Below are 24355 nucleotides of genomic sequence, written 5' to 3'. Positions count from 1 at the left end.
CTCTTGCCCATAGGTTATCTGCAGCTGGCTGAGCCTGCAGAAGGCCCATGCTTTTGGATGTTCCCTCTAGCTCCAGGAGAGCTAGAAACACTTTAGTACAACTTGTCCTCTTAGGGCTCTGCTGTGTTTGGAGGTTCCTGAAGCTTATTGATCAGGCCAGGGCTGCCAAGCCATTAGAAAAGCAAACCCCTTGCTTTGCATAAATACTCCTGGGTCTTGGCCCACCCGCTGCATGCAGTTGACTTCTTGTGGAAGGCTTTAAAGTTAAAGCTATGGGCTCTGCCTATAATATAGTGCTGCAGCGCTTGTATGTACCCTACCTGCTAGCTGTGGGCTGCCTTTGTGATATAGGAAGCACCACACTGTGTTTTAAGTCGTCTGTACCTCAGTTTCCTTGCCTGTGTAATAGAGACATATACAAACTACTCCAACCCTCTAATATTATTAGGAAGATAACAATGGAGCGAAGTTACAAGGGATCTAGAAAATGTGACAGTAAAATATGGCCAGCCCCCACAAGCCAGGACTTTAGTAATGCTTCCCTGGCCACGTCAAGAGATGACGTGGGAACATGTGACAACAAGTCACATTAAATAAGCCGTTTCCTATTGTACCTCCAGTTTGGAGCCCCATGTGTCTTCGCTGAAGTTTTTATGAGAAGACTGGGAAGAGATGACTTTCCATGGTGGCTCAGCCCTTCTTTATAGAGGAAAGCGAGTCACTTATTAAAGTCTTATGATCAGATTTTGTGATTCTGAAGGAAGACTGTAGGTGTGGTTAGCATCTTTGGTGTCTTTTTACTAGAAGCAAAAGTGATGGTTAGCTGGGAAAATTCCTGCAGGTGGCCTCTCTCTCCTCTGGGGACAAAGGTACTCTCAAAGTCTAAAAAGTATCTCTATGGATAATCGATGACCCTGAGCCCAGTGGCAAGTCTCTTGATGGTCTTTCTCTCTATGGGGCATATAACACATCTTATTGCCACCTCCGCTTTGCTTTCTAGAATGCCAGCAGCTACTCTGCAGCCATGACGGAGCCCAAGTCGGTGTGTGTGTCAGTGGATGAGGTCGTGTCCAGCAACGTGGATGATGTTGAAACAGATCTGCTAAATGGGCATCTGAAGAAGGTGGACAACAACTTCACAGAGGCCCAGCGCTTTTCCTCCTTGCCTCGGAGGGCAGCTGTGAACATTGAATTCAAGGACCTTTCCTACTCTGTTCCTGAGGGACCCTGGTGGAGGAAGAAAGGTAAGGAGTGAAATCACCAATTTGGTGGTTGTGCTTGCGAGAGCCTGTGAAGGAAGCCACTGGTGTTTGGGGGGGAATCTTGGTCTGTAGGTGGAAGGGTGAGATCTGGTCTCTTCTGATGCATCCCTTGCCTTGGCTAATTTTCTCTCACTGATCCATGGCTGACTTCTCTCCTATGAAATACATGGGTTGGATTAGACAATCTCAAAGTCACAGTGGCTCTAAACTTTGGTGCTGTTGGTACAGATCCAGTGTTTTTTGTTGAAAATGCTTAGGACCAGAAATGCTTCTGGCTGCATATGTATTTTGTATTTGGGGAATATGTACATATCCATAACGAGGTGCCTGGGGGAAAGGACCCAAATGTAACCATGACATTCATCTGTTTCTTGGACAACTTATGATATACACACCCTAAGGTAATTTTATGCATTTTTCTCATGTGTCTGTATTCTGATTGTGACTTGTCTGTTGCATGCAGTCACATGGAAATTTCCACTGGCAGTATTCAGAAAATGAGAGTTTAAGTATTTGGATTTCCAGTGTTAGGGCCTGGATAAAGACTAGCTCAGTGCTTACCCAGCATCAGGGTTTTCTTGCAGCTAGCATGTGCTTGTGCTCTGAGGGTCCTCCCTAGTGGGTTAGGGTTATGCCTGTCTTTCCAGGTGGAATTTTTCTCTAGCCATTCAGAGAAAGTATATGTTGCCTCCCAAGTCTCAGATGTTCAAGAGCATTCCAGGGTCTGGCATAACCTTCCTGGGAACCAACTGTCTTTGAGACCTTCGGAGGATTCTTCAGTATGTGGTGCTGGTGGCCTATAGAGAAAAAAAAAACAGCCCTTCATAAAATGAGCTGTGTCCATTAAAATGGGAGGATGGAACACGGGAGGCCCCTGGAGCACCATATGGTGAGGGACCCTGTCATATGCCCTAGAGGCTTGGGACTGACAGTCCCAGCTGCTTGGCCACCTTCCCTAGTTCTTGGCTTGCTAAGGTTTGAATGCACATGCCTTTCTGAGTGGATCTCGGTTTCTAGTCTGGTCTGCTGTTTGTGGAAGTAGAGTGAGTAGCTGCGGAACAGACCAGGCACTTCCTGCTGTCTACAGAATCACTGTGTGCAAAGTGGAAATGAGAAAGGAGCTTGGGACATCCAAAGTGAACCAGGTGCCACCAGAAGACCGGTTTAGGGGTGGGGGGGGGCAGGGCTTATAACTTAAATATTGGCACAACCTTTCTTTTTAAGAGGACTAAGTTAGAGCCTTTTTGTGGTTTTCATCTTCTCCCCTTTTCTTCCCTTTGTTTTGTCTTTCTGCCTCTTGATGCTAAGCCTGTGAGATTATGTGCAGGGGGAATCTGGTCTTAGTGGTAAACAAAATTTTGGAAACTTGAGAAGCCAATCCCCAGGACCGCTGAGCTCGGTGGTTGTAAACTATATTATGTCTGGGTTTACACAACCAGGAACAGGCCCTATCCCCTCTCAAGGGCTGCTTGTAGGGCACTGCTGCCTGACACTCATATTCCCAGATGTCAGCCTGTCTTGTTAAGAAGGAAATTGCACCCAGCTTAGCCATAGGTCCATTCTGTGGAGCCTGCTAGAATGGCAAGGTAGAGATATACAGATTTTACAGGAAAATGTACCAAGAGGGCCTTGTTGGTTAATGTGGGAATCATGGCAGACCCGTGAAGCACACAGAGCTCTCTGCACGTGTATTGTGTGTGTCCTAGGAGGTGTTGCGATAGGGCTTGAAAACCCATGCTGTAGGTGAAGGTGGTTTGCCGTGTGGGTTCGGATGTTTGAAGCCTTGTGTGTGTGTGTATGTCACTTTTCTCACTTGTTGTAACAAAATACCTGACAGAAAGCCCGGAAGGAAGAAGGGGTCTGTTTGGGCTCACAGGTGTAGGGTACAGCCCTTCGTGGCAGAAAAGTCATGGCAGCAGGAGCCTGAGGCAGCTGGTCAGTTGCATCCACAGTCAGGAAGCAGAGAGAGATGGATGCTGGTGCTTGGCTCTCTTTTTCCTTTCTGTGAAATCCAGGTCCCCAGCCCTTGGAACACCTTTAGGGTGGGTCTCCCACTTCCGTTAAATAATCCAGGTAATCCTTACTCACAGAAGTGCCCAGACACTTGTTGCCATGGCAGTTCTTAACCTTGTCAAGCTGGCATTCCATGAGCCATCAGAGCATCTTGAGTTGAAACACAACACACAAATCTTGGCCCAGGAGTGGGGGCCCTACAGGTGCTATGTCCACCTCATGTCCTTTGAGGTAAACAGGTCATAGTCACCATCAGAGTCGGCCAACAAGTGTCCATCCTCGGTGCCTTCATGGATAATCAGTCAGGTGGCCATTTGCCCTGTAGTAACCTCTGTGGGTTCAGGCATGGGAGGAGTTGAACTCAAGCCCTGCGGGACTTGCCCATGAGTCAGAGGGGATGACAGATATGCTCAGTCTGGTGTGTCCCTGTTGCTGGCTTCTCAGCCAGCGAGGTGTGGCTTGCCGACTTCTTGCACAGCTTTCCTTTTTCTTCTCTGCAGTGGCATCTCTGAGGTGCCCTCCCCACAGTGTACCCTGTCCTCCCCTAGTTGCTAGACCTGCAACTCAAAATCTATATGCTTTACCATGCTAGTATGAAGTAAAACCTGAAAAGAAGTAGCCTCTTTCTCCTCACTGAATACAGGGACAGCTAAGGCAAAACTGGTTAAGGGGCTTGGCCATACTCTTGGGTAGAGAGAGGTAGTCCTGAGACCACAGTGAAGCCCAACATGGTAGCCAGGCCTTGCTAGTTCTGAACCATATGGGTCATCTTCATGCAGCCAAGGACATGGGGTTCTTTCTGGAGGGTGGGGTGCTCTGGAAATAGTCCATCAGACTGCAGGAAGGAAGCCCAGGCATTTGTCTTGTCAGCTGTGAATGGCGTGAGCCGCAGACACCCTGATACCGTCCTCAACTCGGAACCGGCACAGTAGCAGGCAGTCAATAAAGTATACATTTTACCTAGGACCAGGCACCAGGCTGGCTGACATGCTCGCCATACCTCTGGGTTCGTTACCCTTTCCCTGCATGACTCCCTCTCCTCCCACCTCTGCTCCTGGATGACCACAAATTCTGCTTCCCTTGTCCCCCATGTGTGCCCTTTGCTGTTTTGTCCCTCTGATGGCTAGTGACCCTCACAGGTTCCAGCAGTAACTGGAGCTGTGCGGTCATTTCCTGGCTACTCTTTTCATTTCTCCTCCATCGTAGTGATTTTGGATCTGCCTTCCACTCCGTGTGGCTCCAAGGTGACCTTCAGGGTAGAAGCCACTTTTGACATGCTGCCACCTGATTAGTTTTCTCTCTGTATATCAAGCTGATTGGTTGTCAGCTTCTAAAATGCACCCTGATGTGCTGGGAAGACTGTAACTCTGGAGCTGGCTTGCCACAGCAATGCTGGAGGGACGACTCCCAATTTGTAGGAGTGAGGCGCTCTGAGAGCATCTAGCCTGTCAGATTTATAGATCAGTAAAGGTGACAGGAACCCAGGAGCAGAGGCTGTTTGTCCAAAGGCAAAGCCAGGGAGGGGATCCAGCTGTTCTCGTCCATTATCCAGATAGATGCTGGACCACTCTGTAGACCCCATGGAAACCACTTCCTTCCACAATTTCTCCCAGAATGTCGTGGTGCCACACTGGGCCTTCTGAAGACCATAACACTATAAATACATTGTCCTCTTAAAGAAAGCAGGCCGAGTGGGAGAATGTGAAGTTGTTACGCTGGGAGGAAGGTTATTTGGGGAAGGAAGGTATCCATTGCTTTTGGGGTCACTCCGACTGCTAAGCACTGATGGGGGTGCTTAAGCAAACATGTGTTTTCAATTGTACTTAGATTTTCATCTTATGATTAATGATGTCTTTGGAGGAAAAACTAGATCATGTAATAGATTCCTGGTAGGGAACATAATTGTGAAAGGAGCCAGTCTCCAGAGGACGCAACACACCCCAAGGAGCATCTCACCGTCCGGTAATTACCCTCCCTCAAGGAACCCACTCACGTAGTGTGTGAGCTGATGGGACAAATGACTCGGAACAATCTTGCCTCTGGTGCCATCACACTGGCTGTTGTGGTAGGGGACTGATGGGAGCAGTTATCCCACAGGCCAGAGTGACTCTCTAAGACAGCCTGGGCCAAGAAGCCCCCTAAAGAGAATACATATAGCAAAATTGAGAAGATGAGAGTGATGGAGGCTCATGCCTCTCACACAGTGGTCTCTCTTTCATTAGGATGTGACTGGCTAATGTCACAGCTAGAATGGCTAGAGTGCCCTGTAGACTGTCCCCTCTGTTACCCTAGCTTGTGTGAGTGGTTTCCTGCATTGCTGGCTGCATAATGGAACTTCTCAGCTTGCTTAGCTCATGAGGCTTGTTCAGGGTTTCTGACCCCTCTACCCATCTCAAGGTCATGACAGTAGGAAAGACCTATGCCTGTGGGATTACAAGCTACAGTTGGCTGCCTGGAAGGAACCTCATGTGTGTTACCCCTGAGGAGGGATTCACCATGGACAACTACAGTACAGATGGAGTTATTAGTGGCAGGCAGCCTTGGCTCCTAGCTCATGGTCCAGCTTAGGTTGATAAAGCTATCTGGATGGCTTTGCAATTCCATCCTGGTGAGATGTGCCTGTCCTGTGTCCTTGCCAGCGAAGGGAGCTGATGGCCGGGAATGTGCTCTCCCTAGCAAGTGGCATGGCTCTTAGGAATTAAATACACCTGCGCAGATCACCTGGCGAAGTTTAGGTTGTGAAGAAACGAGATCACACCTGGGCGGTCAGCACAGGCTCTTCACTGTCCCGCAGCCAGGCCGGGCCAGGCCATGTCTGCACACGCCACACTCCATGGACAGAGTAGAATACACCCAGGTCTAGGCTACAACTGAGTCCCCCAGTTTCAGCCCTGCAGTGGTGGGGGAGGGGGGAGGAAGGAGTTAAGCAGCCTGGGCAGCTCCAAGCCCGATTATCTGTATTGGTTTGCTTCTGAGTTACAAAAGGCCTTTAAATACCCTTCTCAAATTAAGGTTTGCTTTCTCTTACTTTCCATCACCATTTCACAAGGCTTGTCATTACAAGCTGGCTAAAATAAGTGGAATGTGCCATTAATAAATCCCTTTCAGGAATTCCATTAGGAAGCTTGGACTTCAACCAAGTGCCCAAGATTGGGGATGGGAAGGAGAATCCAGCCCAGAAAGGGAAGGTTCCAGAGAGCCCCAAGACAGTGATGGGTTGCTCAGGTTTCAAGGGGGATCCACAGTCCCCCCCACCCCAGCATGGAAAAATGCTTTTGAGCCTTGTGGCCTGTCTTGTAGTAAGCTTTTTTTTTTTTTTTTTTTTTTTTTTTGAGGGGGGTGGTCCAAAAGGAAATTACTTTGCTTTATTTATTGTCATAGCTAACCCTCTCAGGCAGTGTATAGTCCCAGACTGCTTGTAGAGACACTTGTTGTAGCTTAAGCATTTCAGAGAGTATCCCAGTGGCCATCTGTTGCCTTGGTGAACCCAGAGGCTAGTTCTTAGCTCTTCAGTATTTGGTGACTCCTGGGGACAGATGGGTAGACCATCTGTTCAGGGTCTTGAGAGCAGCACCCTTGGTGATAAGGAAATTCTTTGGTGGGCTAAACATAGAATTTGAGGAACTGTTAACGATGGGCGACTCTCAGAACAGACTCAAGAGTAGTGAGTTCTGAATGACAGTGACCTGCCTGATTTTTATCTCATCATCTAGGATCTGTTTCCTGTCTTCTGGCTGGCACATCTGCCCCCCATTTAGTGCCTCCCCCACCCCCACCCTCCACCCCCAACCCCACCACATGAGAAGCTGGCTATCTCCTCATGAGATCTGGAGTGAGAGGTGTGTGTTCCAAAGCATTGTGTGGTCAAGGCTTACACCTCTGGACATGGGTCAGACACCCTGGTGACATTGACCCCTTAGTTCTTATTTTCCTGAGTGCTCTGTTTGGCAGTTTCTTTATTTGGGCATGTGACCTCCTTGTCACTTTCCCAAGAATGTCCCTGTTCTTGAGCCATCTGGCCTCTGCAGGGTGGCTTTACAGGCCTGTGCACCGCTGCTCGACGGGTGTTGGTGTCATTATTTAATTTCCCAAGGACATTCTTGCCATGCTTGCCCTGTGTCCTGCTTGCATTTGGCACCTCAATGTGGGCTTGTGTCCAGATACATCCACCTTCTGGGATGAAAGTCCTTTTGAACTGAAGCCTGGTCTCCTGGTTCGAGAAATAACCACAGCTGACAGCCTGCTGAACTTAAAACCATTTCTTTTGTTTACAAACTGGCAGGAAAATAATGTTTAGTAACCGCACACCTGCTCCCTTTGAGTTCAGTTCCAGCATCAACAGATTCACCTAGTTAAGAGAAAGAGGTAACCATGTGGGTCAGATTAAATATAGTTAAGGCTACACTATACAGTCAAGGTGATGGTCACAAGGCATGCCCCTCATGAGACAATAAAATCCCTACTGTGTAGAGGAAAATATGGCTTCAAATCAAATGTGTCCGATGCTGGTGCTTTGGCCCTGTGAGAAAAAGACACAGAAGGGCTTCACAGTCAAGGATGCCTGATGTGCTTGCTGGTTCCACCCCACATGACCCAGAGCCAATAGTTTCACTTCCCACTGAACCAGCTGTATTGTTAGCCACCTCTGTGCAGTGGGGTAAATGGCATTCCATGTCAAAAGTAAGATATGCTAAAAGGACTATCAAGGCTGTGATTATATCCAGTTAAGACCTATATTTAGAACCTAGATCTTGGAGCCAACAGGAGCCTTGGGCCTGCCCTAGTCTGAACTCCCATGTGTGGGGACAAGCCATCTGCCCCATCCCTGACTGCAAGTCAGTCTGGTTTGATCGCTTCAGTCACCAGGAGCCTGAGACTCCTGGATAGCATGGAGGTGCTTGCACAAGGCACATTCTTAGAAAATGCTTGGGAGCTAAAATCAGACTTAGCTCCTGAGTTGACCCAGGTCCTGCTTCTGGAGCTCTGTGGAACAAGTCACCTTGGTCTTGAAATGGGCTCAATAATTGGACAGTGTAAGGAATTAATCAGGGACAAAACAGTAACCAAGTGCATCAAGGTGGGTAACCTTGATAGAAGGTACGAGGAACACGTGGCCAATGGAGAAATGGGGTTCCAGTTTTGCTTTGTGGTTATACAGCACAGTGACACTTGTGGGTAGCACTCCTCCCTGAAGGTTCTTGCTCTCTGTAACTGCTAAGGGAGGTACTCAGTGGAGAAGCAGCATGAGTCACCTGCCCTGTGTCTGTCATGTGGCAACTGGTGGCTCTTCCCAGAAGTGCCTAGGCCAGGTGTCCCAGCAGGAATTGTGGGAGGTCTCAGTCTTGCAGCTCTTCTCCCACTTTTGAGAGAGTCGTGCTTACTTGCAATTAAAAATAGCTGGTGTTTATTTACTGTTTGCTTTCCCACATTGTCTCATTACCCCAGAGCTTAACTCTCTGCCTCAAAATGTTTCGGAAGGCTCAGACCCACATAAGGTGACCTATGTCATGTTCTTGCTCAGGAGATAAACACTTCGAGTGTCCACATAAAGGCTTCTTTGCCTGCTGTCAATGGGGGTCTTGGGAGAAAACAAAATCTTTCCGGCTTGTGCAGGCAGCAGCTTTGGCATCTGCCCAGAGTCCAAAACCCCATCATTGCCTGCTGGACAGGTTGCATCTCTGCTTGTTCTCCAAGGGGGGGGCAGGGAGATGAATATGAATGAGAGAATAGTTCATTCCAGCCGCTGTCATCTTCCTGGCCCTGTATTGGAGGCACTGGCCAAGTGACAGCCCTGTCATGGGTTTTATTGCTTAGAACACCCCTCCCTTCCTTCTGTGGTTCTGTACGCATTCTACAGGCGGCCAGGACACACGGGCTCCTTTGCTCACATGTAACCCTGGCTGCAGGCTCAGTGGAGGCTGCCTGCAGGATTTTTGAGTTCTTAGGAAACTGTATTCTCAATGACTGGAAGGTGAAACAGCAAGGCGCTGCTGCCTCCTCCAGTGTGCAGGTGCAGGCGGGGCAGGTGTGAGCTGCTGCGCAGGCGCAGTGCGTGCCTGCCCGCCACCAACTCCAGCATTCGGGTTACTATCGGTCAATGCTCGCTAGTAACCTCCAGCTGGAGGCAGCGAGGAGCTGTGCGATTGGCTGAGCGCACCCAGCACTGTTGCTAAGAGGACTGGTGTTGCGGCTCTAGGGGGCTCAAGTGGTCCTGGTGCTAGACCTTCCTGGGGGGCAAAGCCCCTGGTCACACGCCCTTCACCCCCCCAGGTCCAAAAGGCACCCGGAACCAAGAACTCTTCCAACAGGAAGGCGCTGATAACAGATGAAGCAGGACATATTACTGGATGAATATTTTGATTCACAGGGTTGTTTCCTATTTAAGCTTAATGGGGGGTGGGGTGTTGTGGAGGTGCTTGGGTGGGAATAACACAGCAGATACCCGAATGCTTTCCGGCTTTTCTGCGTGCTGGCTATGCCCTTCAAGTTTTGATCAGACTTGCATGTGTTGTGTGTGTGTGGGGGGTGGGGGGGGACGCTTCTAAATGCTGTTTAAAGTCAAATAGAGCTCACAGCTCCAGGTCATTCCTTTTTCCAAGAGACACTGCCTGCCCGTGACTCCTTGGAAATAGTCTTTATTTGCTTCAAGTTCAGGGCCAGAGAAGACCTCCTCTCTGACCAGCTCTGGCAAAGGACCAGGGCGGGTTCCCAAACCTTGGAATTTCCCTTTGAGACTGGTTTGTGGATCTACTAAGCCAGCTGGAATCCAGAGGGCTTCCCTGCCTGAGCTGAGTCACTTCCATCCTGGGCATGGCGGAGAATGAACAATAGCTGAACTACAGGAGTGCATTTTGTAGCATCTGTGGCTATGTCTGTGAACCCATGGATGCCAGAAAAGTACAGTTTCTCTCATTTGGATAACTGGAATGCCCAGGACATAGGTTGAACAGGAGGTGCCATGTTATGCCCTCCCTGGGGACCAGGGCCTTCTTGAGACACCAGGTCCTTTGGGCTTAGTTTAGGCACCTTTGTGAAGTGCTAAGCACTATCATACATATGGTCTGCTCAACCTTTGGGGCTCGTGCCCAAATGCAAGGCAACCCCTTGGGGCTGGTGACTTCTCTGGGTTGTGTTTTCCATGCCTGCTTTTCTATCTCATTTTGTGGTTGTAAAGTTAACCTTTTGCAAGAGAGATCATAGCTTTGCAATGTCAGTTCTCCTGAACTGACAGCAGACTGAAACAGGCTGGAGCTTGATGGTGGGGAGTTAACAGTTACACAGTGAACCCCTTGGGTTTCCGGGGGGGGGGGTTGGGGAAGTGGGCGGAAACCTCTGTCAAAAGAAGGAAGTGTGTTTGTGGTAACTGCAGTATTGCTGCTGAAGACACTGACACACATGGTAATAACATGAACACAGGCTCGGAGCCCTGTGTGGAGGTGTCCTTAGTGAGGGTCAGAGATGCTGGGGCTTAGAGCCTTGTGCCGCATTGGACTCTGAGCTCTCTGTTCCCTGAGTAGAATTGGGGAGCTTCCTGGAGAATCAGACTTTAACAGTAGTCCCTGAGACATTGGCATTTCCTCAAGAATCTCAGGCCAGGAAAAGGAAAAAGCCAAGGAGGAACTTGCCCCCCAGGATTGGGTTTCAAACAGTTCTGAAGTATCAGACCACCATGCAGGAGACCCCAGAGCCCAGACAATGATGGGTCTGTGGTGGGTGGCAAGACACTTGACCTGTACTGCTTAGTTATAGTCACATCTCTTGCCCTCTACTTATACCTAAGCCTCCTGTCAGTCAGTGCCCTGAAGGTGGACCTGGAGGTCACTGGGCCTCTTCCCAATGAGGCTATGTTAAATAAGTAAGTCTCCTTTTTCTACTTTTCACTATTATTGGGGCAGATGACTGAGCATGGCTTTTAGGACCACCAGGGATGGGACTCTGTCCCTAACAACTCTATTCATGTTCTTAGAGATTCACAGCTGTCTTTCTAAGACTGATGCTGGTGTCTTCCTAGTGGCAAATAACAAAATCAAATCAGCCTTCCTTTCAGAGCTGTTGATAAACATGTCTTACTTGGGAGTTGGCACTGCTCTATCCAGGACAGGTCATAGCTGTGTCACACCTGAGAGGCCCTCAGAGAACTTTCAGGTCATTGAATGATGAGTTTTGCATCTTGGAGACTATTTATATTTAGGCATCAGCATTCATGAGTGGCTGGGTGGAAATTTCCGCCGTTGAAACGGAGCTGGGTAAGCAACATTACACTTCAGGATCTGCCTCCTGAGAGAGGTTAATGTGGGTCATCTAGGGAGGATGTGAGACTTATCAGGCCCTGTGTATTTTTGTCTTGTGGCTGGATCTTCATGAGTGGACACGAGAGAACTGTACCCACTCTCTAGCTGGCAGCCACAATGGGGTCAGTAATAGTGCTGGCAGAGAAGTAGCCTCAACATCCAAGGCCAGAGTTTGCAAATGTTTACAGAAGGTCTATAACCTTTCAAATTTATAGAAAATGTGTTTTTCTTTTTTCCCAAAAACAAGGGATAAAATAAACGCATTCTGAATTTGGTTTGAATTTCACTTCTCTGTTTGTCTTAATAAAATGGCTCTGAGTCTTAACACTGTTTAACATCATTCTAGTCAAAGAAAAGGCCAAATGAGGAGTCTAGTGTTTGGCAATGAAGGTGTAAAACACACTCCTCAACTCAACAGCAGGACACTGGGTGAGTTTACCTTCCCTATAAAACAGGGAGTCATATCAGCAATAAGCCATATATCTTAGTGGGTCAAACAGTGTCACACCTACAAAGCATTGTGTTCCACAGCAGAAATGAATAAATAGTATTGTGTGTGATATCAAAAACCAATAATAATAGAATCAATACAATGGACTAAAGGTCCTTTAGTCATTCTAAAAAAGAAAGTTTGCTGTGATATCAAGCTTTAGAAGTCAAAGAGCCAGTGCATGTTTTGCTGGTAGATCTGGCTCAGCCTTTCGTGGGACATGTGTCCTCAAAGCCCCATGTGTTACCACTGCATTTGTAATAAGAGATATGTTCAAGACCTGACCAAGGTCTGTATGTGATGGAGCCCAAAGTGATTGGGGCTGCTACCTGCCAAGCCCTGGATCACTCTCTGTCTACATGTAACATGTACTTCTAGCATAGCCTCTGTTGTTGGAACAGTCATCCTCCAGCATGGCTAACCTACCAAGCAGCTTCCACAGACAGACATTCATGGCATTCAAGTAAGGAGCATTGGTCCAATGGTATCTTTAGAACCAAGGAGCTGGACAGGGAAGTTCTAGAACATTCATCTGGTCATTTGGGAGTATCTGGTGACATCTAGGCTTCTAGCACCCCATCCCTCAAATCAGACCCAGAGAAGCAGTGTGTGATGATGATACTCCATCGCCTCTGTACCAGGACCTGGCAGTTGGTGGTACTCCCTTATGGCTCTGATAACCCTGTGGGTATGCATACATTGTGAGCTGTGAGGGGAAAGGCGTTTTGTAGGAGAAGAAGGCAGCTGAGGACAGTGGTACAGTGTTAGGTGAGGCTAGAATGCCAGCCAGGCTGTCCCCCCAGCAACCCTGTAGAGCGCCATACCCACCCAATCAAAGAAGAGACCCCAGCATGAAGTTTCAGAGACCCTGTTAATGGCAGGATGAACTCCAAGGCAAAGCCCAGCATGACTTAGTCAACTAAGTTCCTCCTGGTTGACCCTTTAGGTCAGGTGAAACAGTCATCTAAGATTATGGCCGCCAGTGACCTTGAACACTCATGTGCTTGCTGCCTATAGTAGCTTTCAGTGAGGAGGAAGCAGTGAACCTAGAGACAAGTTTGGCGAGCTTTGGATGTTTTAAGGGGTGGAGGCCTGTAGCAGGTCTCCCCAGGTGACAGCTGCAAGCCATGCTTGGAGAGAACAAACAACCAAGACCAGAACATTCCACACTTACTCACACATGGCCAGCATGACTTCGGTTCCACCCACAGGACTGATGGCACAGGGCACAGGGGGCAGGTTTAAGAGGGCATCAGGTTGTGGGCAGGCTCAGAAGGAATTTGACTAAGGTGGGTGTCTGTGGCCTCTACCCTAGCACTGTTGAGGTCTGCCAAGGAGTAGATGGGTTTCTTGAAAACTTTATATTACGAAATTCATAGATATATGATGAGAGCATTGGGCATGGGTAGAGTATTGAGCATGTGTAGAGTGTTGAGCATGGGTAGAGTATTGAGCATGGGTAGAGTGTTGAGCATGGGTAGAGTGTTGAGCATGGGTAGAGTGTTGAGCATGGGTAGAGTGTTGAGCATGGGTAGAGTGTTGAGCATGGGTAGAGCGTTGAGCATGGGTAGAGTGTTGAGCATGGGTAGAGTGTTGAGCATAGGTTGAGCATCTAGTCCTTTAAGATGCTGGTGGGGCCTAACTCTCAGCACCCATTGATCAAGACATTCAGGTACAGTGGATCCCCTCCTATCCCCATGATAGCAGCAAGCTTGTCACAGGTGGGAACAGGATAATAATGCACCAGGACATGTTCCATGGGGAGGTCAGACCCAGAGGCCTGTGTGTTCCCTGGGGAATCCACAATGATGTGCTTGCTTCACAGATCAGCCTGTTGGGGACAGTGCAAAAGGGGAAGAAAATTCCCAGGACATTGGAGGCCAGGGCTGAGGTAGAAAGAGAAAGTTCTAGAGGCACAGGCTGTTCTCACCCTATACTTTGACTTTTTGAAATTTCCTTAGGGAAAGCTGGCTTTTCAAACCTGGACACTGAAGCACCTCACAGGTGTGTGTCCAACCTTTTGACATGGTCATCTGTAGAGTTCATGCTTGAGAATCCCACAGCCAAGTTTGATTTTTTTTTTCCCCAAAATGTTTGCAATGTTCTAAGTTTACCATTTTTCTGTTGGGCTGTCTGCATAGCTGTCTGGGGCTGTGTGCGACCATGGACTGAGGTTAGACCTATCTAGATAGAGCTTGACCCTGGAATGAAATGGTGAAGCTAAGCAGTATGTATAACAACAGACTAATGGTGTGACTCCCTCCAGAAAGGACTCATGGCCCCCAGGAGCTCATCCATTTTGCTCCACAGTGCCACACCCATAGCCTTCTGGAGTGTACATGACTGGGCAGTGACCCATGAAACTGGTTTGTGTGTTGTACATTTCTTTTGCTGGTATGGTCTTGGGGGCTTGGGATGCAGTTGACTTTATGCTACTGCAGCCCTTCTGAGTTATGGAGCATGTAGTGGGGAATTCCCATCTTCCTGGCACCGCAGACTCTGTCTGTGGGGAACTTTATCTTGAGATGTGCTGGCTCGGATCAGTGAGGAGTGCATGGCCATTGGGCAGCCACACTTGATCCTTTGAGAAGCAGTCAGAAGTGTCCCTGCTCCTCATTCCCCTGGAGGGGGTGGGGGGCTTACTCACAGTGGTCTGGGGAGCCCCTGTATGTCAGCTGCTCCTCCAGACCTGGAAGACACTAGAGTGTCAGAGAGAGATACTGAAGTGGCCTTTCAAGGGCAGGGAGGGCCTGGTACTGACTCCACTATGAACCCAAATACCTGCTCAGCCCTGTTCCTTCCTTGGGACTTGGGCTGAGGATCATTGTCCCTGCTATCAGGGATAGCAGACTTTGATGCTAAGTTTGGGACCTGGTTCAGCAGTGCCTGTTACTATTATTTAAGAAAGTGTAGATTTTATGTCTCGCTGACCCCAGTCATGCATTCTAAACTCCCTTGTGTTGACTTGAGTGAGCTGTTGTAGTTTCCCTTAGTGGGGGAATGGGGCTCCATTCACCAGTTTGGGAAGCATGTTGCCAAAGCCCCAAATGAGGCAGCTCTGATCTCGATCCCTGCCTACCAGCTAGTGCTGAGGAGGGCCACAGAGGATGTCCTGTGAGTGGATGGAACTCATCTGTCCCAGGATTCCAGGGCCCTGTCCTGTCAGAAGGGTCAGGAGGGAAGCCTAAGGAAGGGCCATTCTGACTGGGGAGTTCTTTGTTTTCATCTGCAAACCCTCTTTATCTTTTTATCTTTGGCTAGAAGAAAACTCACCCTCTCTTGCAAGTGTCAGGACCATTTGCAGATCCTCAGGTGGCCCCAGGGTGGGAATGTGTCATGGAGTACAGGCAGGGTCAGGCTGGTGTTGAGAAGATAGCCTCTAGAACCTGTGCCTCACCAGTCTCTCTTCATACCCAGCCCTACTAGCCTGCTTATCAGAACTTGACTGTAACACATAGACATTCCCACAGTCCTTTGTTCCAGATTCTCCAGATGAGATAAAAAACAGGCAGAGCTGGGGGATGGCTCAGCAGGAGAGCACTTCTTTGTCAGGCACTGTTTCTGGGTTCCTTGCTTAGCACAAAAGAAAACCAAAGGAAAGCCTGCAGGTGGTTAACATAGCCAGTGCCCTGTCAGCAAAGTGCTACAGCAGAAACCCCGATGCTTAGTTTCCCACATCTCCTGCAGCCTGATTTCCATGTTGTCTAACTTTGCAGTTCTCCCTCTTGGGCAGTGAACTTCAGTTTTTCCTTATTTAAATAGTGGCGGATTCTAATGCATAAGGATCACAATCCCTGAATTTTAAAGATTGTAATTGGAACACAGATAGGGCCACACTGGTCCTACAGTGTGTAAGGGGGTGGGGCAGGGGAGTGGAGGAGGCAGCCACGATGGAGGCTTATTATTCCTGCTGATGGAGGGCTGGGACTGTTTACAAGCAACCTATGTCCCTACCAAGAAAAGTGGAAAATACCCACTTGAGGCTCCAGGTAACCTTTGCATGGGGGAAGTACCTTCACATACGGAACCAGCATGGGGCCTGATGGAGGTACTAGAAAATGACTTGCTCAAGTCAGACTCAGAGAGGTGGGTGAGAAACTGGTGTGAACCCCGTGCCTGGCAACAGCACTCCTCAGTTGCTGGCCCATAGCCGTCCTCAGGGTCCTGAGAAGGTGTCAGGTACCCAGAGGGCAGTTTAATGGACCCTGTGCACCTTGATACAACCCCAGGCCTCCTGAGAAGTCTCCATGACCATGCTCTGTCCCAAGGGGTGGGTGGGATAACTAAGTGCCAGGGTCACAGAATCTCTGGAAGGTGGTAGGCTAAGCAACCAAAGGAAAGACAGTCTGTGTGGTGACTGGTGAGATGAGGGCTGCAGTTACACAAATGTTTAAGGAACTAGAATACTCCTGACTTCTTAGTTGGGACAGCTGGGAAAGTCAGAGTCCTAACCTGTTATGTTCAAGAGCCCTGAGCCAATGGGGCCTTCTGCATGTGGATGGCTCTTGGTGCTAGCAGTGAAGAACAGGCTAGGTGGCTTTCTTGGTCATCTGTGGGGACAGGAGGTAACAGAGCAGAAACAAGCCTGAAGGTAGCATACTATTCGTGAGAAGAAAGCATGGAGAAACGCAGAGCCTGGAGATACATGTGGGAGCCCCACCAGAGCCAGAGGAGGGAGCAGCCCAAGGCTGAGATAGATGGTAGCCACCTAGTGTCTCAAATGCATTTCCCTCTCTATTCCTGAGACTTGCCCTTTGTGGAGACTGTCTTCACGGGGAAGGCAGAAGGGCCAGGATGAAGCCAGCAAAAGGGCTGCTTCATGGGGATGGCTTCTAAGTTGGAGGAACATCCCGGAGCAGGCAGGTAGACCAGGGACTGTACTCTGAGCAGGTGTAGATAGCTGAAGAAAAGAGGTAGTGCAAGGGGCCACTTGTCCTGAATTATGCGATCATGGGAGTTTCCTCACATTCTAGATGCAGGGCCTCTAGATTTGTGAATCCGCCATGCACACACTTCAAAGAACTGAATTGGAGGACTCCTACAGAGGGTGTCTGTGGGAAGGAAGCAGCTTCTTAGAGTTCTCTGTGGGCCTAGAATAGCTCTGAAAGGAATTATTATTGAGGCATTTCAATTGTGAGAGATCCTGGCAGAACAGCCAAGCTGCTCTTAGTAATTCACTTGTTAATAAATATTTCATAAAACAATCTCAGTCCATGTGCACAAACAATAACTAGAGAAGGTCTGTTCCAGAGCAGAGAGAGGAGAGGGCGATAGAGGGCATGGGGGGATACAGAGAGAGAGAGAGAGAGAGAGAGAGAGAGAGAGAGAGAGAGAGAGAGAGAGAGAGAGATGAGGTTCAGTCATAGTTTCAACTCACTGAAACAAGTACATGAGTGTTTTACTTTCTTTGCAATTTTGACCTGCGGAAAGTGAGAAATGTCATCTTACCATACATCTTACCATATGTTTGTGTATGCTCAGCCATGTTTATAATGTAAACATCTCTTTAAGTTAGGAAAGGACCCTGTCCAGCCATGCTGATTTTGTAGATTGCCAAGTGCTGTGACCCATCATCAGGAACATAGATGGACACCTTTGTATCTTTCTACAGTGCCAGAATTGATTGGATATCAATAAATGACAAGTAACATTACCTTCATTAATGTCCTTTAAATCTACCAACTGCTGCAGAACTTGGCTTTTATTGCCTTTGGCAGTCTCTGGTTCCTTTATGCCCATGCTTTTAATTATGTTTTTATTTTCATATATGTACCTGTGTGTTGGCACCCATTTCTTTAGCCATTTCTCTATTCCAGTTTCAGTTACTAATATTAATTCTCGGAGCATAAAGTAGGGTTCGTACAACTGTAGAGATGTTATCTTAAATGAGGAGTCAGGCGGCTGATTCAGATGCAAGGAGGGTCTCCATAGGGACCAGGTGAAGGCTTAGCACACAGCAGGCTCAGAGCTGTTGAGGCACATCGTGTCTGTTACATGCAGGACCTGTGGCAGGCAGCTTCCAGCGTTAGCCTGAGACGGGCCATACGTCACCGGTAGGAGAAATGAGGCTACTGTACAGGGATAGGAATATAGAGTTGTTTGCTGTGGTGACTCCCGTGTTTGAGGCCCATGACAAGTGACCTGATAGTCAGTGTTCAACACTACAGGTCCCTTCAGCTACTGAAGCACCCCAGACTGAGGTCAGCACTGTCCGCGCTGAACACCATGTGACATCACTAGAAAAAAGTTAACAAATCATATACTCACTATGTAATAATCTAGAATTGTGTAAAAAAGCAGAGTCTAGTCTCTGGAACAGTAAAAATATATATATATATATATATATATATATATATATATATATATATATATGAGAGAGAGAGAGAGAGAGAGAAGGGGAGAGGGAGAGAGCACCCCTGGGACTGATAATACTGTGTCATTTATATAAATGTATATATTTATATAAATTCCAGGAGCATGCATAAATTAATTAAACTCTTTAAGGATGAATATAGCTAGACAGTAAAGATAGACAAAACAGGAAAGCAGGGTTAGAGACTGTGATGAGGAAGGGTTGAGGCTCAGGAGGAGCTCAGCCTCAGACTGGAGACAGGCTGGTTGTCGCTTGAGTTTTCCTGGGGAGGTGTGATCAAACACTATTCACCTTCTGTTCTAGTTTCCTTCCTGTTGCTGTGATAAAAACTCTCTGACAAAAGCAACTTAGGAGGAAAGTGTTTGTTTGGCTTACATTTCTAGGTCATAGGTCATCACTGGGGGAAGTCAGAGCAGGAATTGAAGCAGAAACCCTTGAGAAATGCTGCTTGGTTGTTCAATTGCAGGTTCACCCGCAGCCTGCTTTCTTATACAGCCCAGCACTACCTGACTGGGGAATGGAACCACCCACAGTGGGCTGGACTCTCTTACATCAATTAACAAGATAGTCCCCGCAGATAGACCCACAGATCAGTCTTATTTGGGCAGTCCCTTGAGACTACCTATCAGATGACTCTAGGTTGTGTCAAGTTGACAGATAAAGCTAACTCGCTAGGCTGCCCCAGATAGGACACCAACAACAGAACAAACCAGTGATTACACCCAAGTCTGACTTGGTAGACCAGAGAGTTTACTGGAGCTAGTGACAGGAGCATGTGTAAGAAATATAAGAGGACATAGGAGTATAGGCAATTGAGACAGTGATATCATCAAATGTTCACCCCATTCTGTGTGAGAAGTCACCAACGCTGCCTCTCAGGAGGTTTCAACACAACTTGGGGACAACTCTGTCTAAGAGTTTCTCTTCCTCCAGCCATGTTCCCTGCTTTTATAGCCTCAGGGAGAGGCCTCTTGAGCCTTGTAAGTTCCTCAGAACTTCTTTAACTTTCTTGTCGGTTTTCCCTGTTTCTTCAGTATCAAGCATGACCGGTTATTGTCTCCTGGTATCTCACAGAGGTGATGAGCTTTGCACCCACTTGACTGTCTAGGCTCTGGCTTTCCTATATACTTAGTGAGGTCCTTGGGGAAACTTACTTCAGTGTTTCTCCTCTCTGATATCAGTGTATTGAAAGTGTCCTTGTAGGATGCATTGAGAATTAAATAAGGCAATGGATGCATTTGTGCACATTTGACCCTCCAAGCAGTAGAAACTCAAAGTCTCTTTGAGTCTGAGACAGGTAAAGCCTATTAAAGCCACTTTTTCTAGGAACAGCATAAGCCTTGATACTTGTTGACCTATGGGGCAGGGGATGTGTGTGTGTGAGTGTGTGTGTGTGTGTGTGTGTGTGTAAATATAGAGGCCAGAGATTAACTTTGAGTGTCTTTTCTCATACGACATCCACTTTCTTTGTAAGGTATGGACTATCCTTCACTAACCTGGGACTTTTCCAGTAGGCTAGGCTGGCTGACTACCTGGTAAGCCCCAGAAATCTGCCTGTCCTGAGATTTCCCCAGCACTGAGATTGTACTGCTGTACTTTTTTGGTGTGTTTGAACTCAGATCTTCATTCACACTTGCATGCAAGCCTCTTCCTAACAGAGCTTGCTCCCCAGGACCTGCCAGTTGCAAGTTGCTTTCCTGAGATGCCCAGGCTCTTGCTGAACTAAGTTTTCTTTCTGCCTGAGGAGGCCCTCAGACTTGACTCCTGGGTCTGGCAGTCATTGTGTGCACACTAGCTCACTGGCTCATGAAAATGTTCTGAAGACGGCTCAGGGGCATCCCAGGGATGACTGGCTGAGAACAACCTCAGGACATACCTTCATCCCAGCCACAGCTCTCCCTGCAGCTGCTTGTTGACTGTTACAGTTCAGTGATTGGGTCACACTGTTAATGCAGACCTTCATCGGTGACACTTCCATGGGTTCACTTATATGAATCATCTCTCAGCTACTGTCACTGAGATTCAGACACTGCTAGCTATTTTTGTGTCTCTTGCAATTATGCCTTTTCCTACTGTGAGCTGAAGGCTAGCTCAGGAACAAGCATGAGTCAGGAATATCCATGCATTATTGTCATCAGTTAGATCTACTAGTGACAATAGTAACTGAGTTATATTTTCAGCCACAAGAGGAGGGATCGAGACATAGGCCATCCTGTGTGTCTTGACTTACATAACTGCAAACACAGTCCCATGAGCTTACTCTTGTCATTTTCTGAGATGGGGAGGTAAGATTAGGACCCATCTATGTGGCTTAGTAGTTAAACTTTCTGAGGGGCAGGGGTTGAAATGGCCAACACACTAAGGAGACAAATGGGTGTAGTGAATGAACCCTTAGCCTAGAAGAAAGGGTTGCTGTGGGTGAAGGTGTAGGTGATGACAGAAGGGGTTTGTGGGGTCCAGCAATATGTCAAGTATTTTATAACCCTCTTACTATGTCTCAGTGGCACCAGGTGCAAAGTAAGTATCCTTGTCTCCAAATTACAGAGGAAAAAGCATGTCCCCTAAGGACACACATGGAACCGTCCCAGGTCTCATGATGTGTAAGCTAGGTTGAGAGTCACCCTACCAAATCCATGGTGGACTCAGCATCTTCTACTTCTAGTCTCTTGATGGAATCCCACCATCTTCCCACAGAACCAACTCTACCTGCTTCAGCCTGTGGCTCTGGGCCTACTTTCCATCCATCATTTCTTACCTTTAATATGCCCTCAGCTCTCCATCTGGTCAGTCTCCCAAACATGTGTTGGCCAGTTCATCCCATCCTGCACATTCTCAAAACTAGTTTTATGTCCACCGTGGATGCTGAGCTCCTGGATGGGCCACACTAGAGCTCCCAGGGTGAGCAGGCCCTCTGAGGGATGCTTCTCATGGGTGGCTGTTTAATCTTATAAAGCATGTAGTGTTTTCCCCATGTCTGCTTTACTTGGAACAGCAAGGGGAGGGTGGTCCAGGGTTGGGTCAGGAAACCCCCACCCCCACCCCATGGCAGGTTGTTGAAACCAGGTGTGGAAGCTACACCTAAGCCGCCATCTCTTTCTGTACCTATCCTTGAAGTATTTCACACACATGACACACACACAGCTCCCTGAAGTGTTTCATGACATGACACACATACAGCTTACCTGTATCTATCTCTAGCTCTCCATGGCTTCCAGGATAAAGAGGGCAATGAGCAGCAAGCTGACATTTTCTTCTGGGGAAGCTTCAGTATGTAAATGCTCAGGGAGCATAATAAGACCCAGTGGTTACCAGCCCAGACTTGATTCTAGAATCCGTACCGTAGCTGCGTTTCAGTAGAGCATGACTCTGATGTCAGTCAACTCTGACATGTGCTGAAAGACAAACCTTTATTCACAGCAGAGGTGCGTGGGAACACAAGAGTCTAATTGACTTGGTGACCACATACCAATCTTGCCTGGCCTTTCTCCTTAGGCCCTTCCTCTGAATTTTGAAGTTTGGAACCTGGGTTCTATTTTCCTGGTTTATTTGGAGCACTGGGTATTGAACCTATGGCTTCACATTTGCTGGGCAAGCAATCCACATCCCTGACCACATTCCTTTCTTTTTGCTAATTTCTATTTTGAGTCAGAGTCTCACTAAGATGCCCATGCAAGGCTTTGAATTTATGGTCTTCCTTCCTCAACATCCTGAGAACTTGAGATTTTAGGTGTGTGCTGCCAGGCCTGGCTCGCCACTGGGATTTTAATCCCATTTTAGATTGTGTCTGAGGAGGCTGTCAGGAAAGTGCCTCTCCTGATGTCATTGCAAGCCAAGTGTGTTAGGATAGGACAGGAAAGCCAGTGTCGGATGTTGCCATGGAAGGGAGACTTGTGGCAGCAGCCACCACCACAGTTCTGCAGGGCACCTTCCATATCCCAGCATGCCACAGTAGATGTTATCAGAGCCTCAACATGCAGAGGGCAAGGCGTATGCATGTTCACAATGCTGGCCTTGCACCAGTGGCTGGTGAGACACATGCTATTCTGAGGATGCACATGGGTTCTCACCTGTATCCAGGGAGGCTTTCCCAGCAGGCCTTGAAGTGTAGAAAGGGTTCTTTGGCAGAACATGCTGAGCTGGGGACAGACCAAAGACTCAGGCCATGTGAGCTTGCACATCCTTTAGTCGCCATGGAGAGCTGGAAATTAGAAAGCTGGGCTCAGTTAAGCTAGGTCCAGAATGAGGCACTATAACTATGTGACTTTGCCAGTAACTATGTGACTTCCTGTTCTTCCATGAATCTTCTACACAAAGAGCCCTTGAGTCACATGGGTAAGCAATGAAGTCTTTGAAGCATACCCACCTGGCAGGTAATATTGTGTGCCTTGACTGTCCAGTGTGGAACCTCAAAGGGAGAGGGACATAGGACCTGGCTGACACCCATTAACCTCTCTGCCTGGTTCCTAGAACCCCAAATGGAAGCTGCAATGGCAGCTATGTGGGTTGGCCGGCTGTTGGCATTGGGGATAGGGGAAAGCTTGCCTCATGAGGGCGTAGGAGAGAGTAGAAGCCATTTTCCCCATGTTTACTGATGCATTTATGGTCTTTCATTTGTACATGTTACCCTGTGCATAGTATGATTAGAAGTACTAGGTCCCGACTAGAGGGTAGAAAGGGGAGGGGCTTCTGTGTACACTTAGGGGTCCAGAGAATCTACAGCAGCAGGAAAGGGGAACCATTGACCAGGACAGTGAATTGGAAGGCTCAAGTAACCACCATTAAGCCCCCAAAATGGGGTAAGAAAGGAATACTACAGATATTGAAAGATTGTGTACCTCTGGGCACAAAAGACAGCTTAGCAGTTAGGAGCACTGGCTGCCCTTCCAGAGGATCTGGGTTCTTCTCTCCCCGCTCAGGGCCTTGTACTTGCTAGGCAAGGGCTTTACCACCCGATCCCAGAACTGGGTTCTCCCGCGGCACCCACACAGTGGTGCACAAGTACCTGTTCAAGGGATCTGAAGTCCTCTTCTTGTTTCCACGAGCACCAGGCAACACACATGGTACACAGATGTGCGTGCAGACAAAATACTCACACATAGAAAATTATGAAATAGTAAGAGCAACAACAAGAACAATGACAGCAACAACAAAAGATTGTGTACCTGTCTTTTGGATGTTGTATCTACTCTTGAGAGAGTGTGAAGCATCCAGAAAGGCAGACAATCTGTTCTGGAGTCAGATCCCTCCAGGTAGGAGTGAAGAGAGTGGGGAGATGAGCAGGGGAGGCAGGGAAGTCAGGTTAGGTTCATCCTAGGGACACTGCTTGGTGCAGAGGCAGTTTGGGCCTTGGGTGTGGAGGCCAGGATAGCTAGACAGTCTTTAGGCTAAGGTTGATGCAGTATTTGGAACCCATCTGGAGAACTCATCAGTGCTGTGGAATCATTTGGACCATGAGAACTCTGTTTTAGATTATTCTAGGTATAGAAGCTTGGAGGAAAACTATCTTCATTTTTAGAAGCATAAAAATTCTGTATAATAGAAAGCTGCTTTGTGATGGCTGACTCAAGTGACTGCCAGCTTTCTCCATGCTGGGCTAGGGATGGCCAGGCTGTGATCGGAGGACCTAGCCTGTCTGTACACAGTCTGTCTGTGATGGATGCATGTGTACATGGTGGAAGGGGATAGGTTGCATCGATGGTGTTTATGAAAAGTTGAAGGTATGTGAATGCACATGGCATATTCATGTCTAGATGGAGAATGTCCCTGTGCACATGCTGGCACTGTGTACACAGACTGTATATATATGTGTGTACATGGACATAAGGCAGACTTGCTATAAGCTCTTATTCGCATTGTTTTTCTTTAGTCAGGCCTCTGCCACACATCTGCCTAGCGAGGAAGTAGTCTTGCTTTCCCTGCCATGGTT

General features: G+C 48.0%; 1 protein-coding gene across 2 annotated transcripts in view; it reads left to right on the top strand.

Moving 5' to 3' along the window:
• The window catches only part of Abcg1 (ATP binding cassette subfamily G member 1), a 54723-nt gene that overhangs the window by 5445 nt on the left and 24923 nt on the right, over positions 1-24355 (top strand). The window contains exons 1-2 of one of the 2 annotated variants that reach the window (XM_051187061.1): positions 801-869; positions 1001-1244. In XM_051187061.1, the coding sequence (XP_051043018.1) occupies positions 816-869; positions 1001-1244 (298 nt within the window). In that variant the 5' untranslated portion in view covers positions 801-815. Of the gene's footprint in view, positions 1-800; positions 870-1000; positions 1245-24355 lie in introns of those variants that run through there. The other variant, XM_051187062.1, reaches the window with a different exon arrangement.

The sequence above is a fragment of the Phodopus roborovskii genome, unplaced genomic scaffold (genome assembly GCF_943737965.1).
Source record: "Phodopus roborovskii unplaced genomic scaffold, PHOROB, whole genome shotgun sequence".
In the NCBI taxonomy this organism is placed as follows: Eukaryota; Metazoa; Chordata; class Mammalia; order Rodentia; family Cricetidae; genus Phodopus; species Phodopus roborovskii.
The sequence above is the reverse complement of the archived record's forward strand: the minus strand, read 5'-3'. Positions and strand labels throughout refer to the sequence as shown.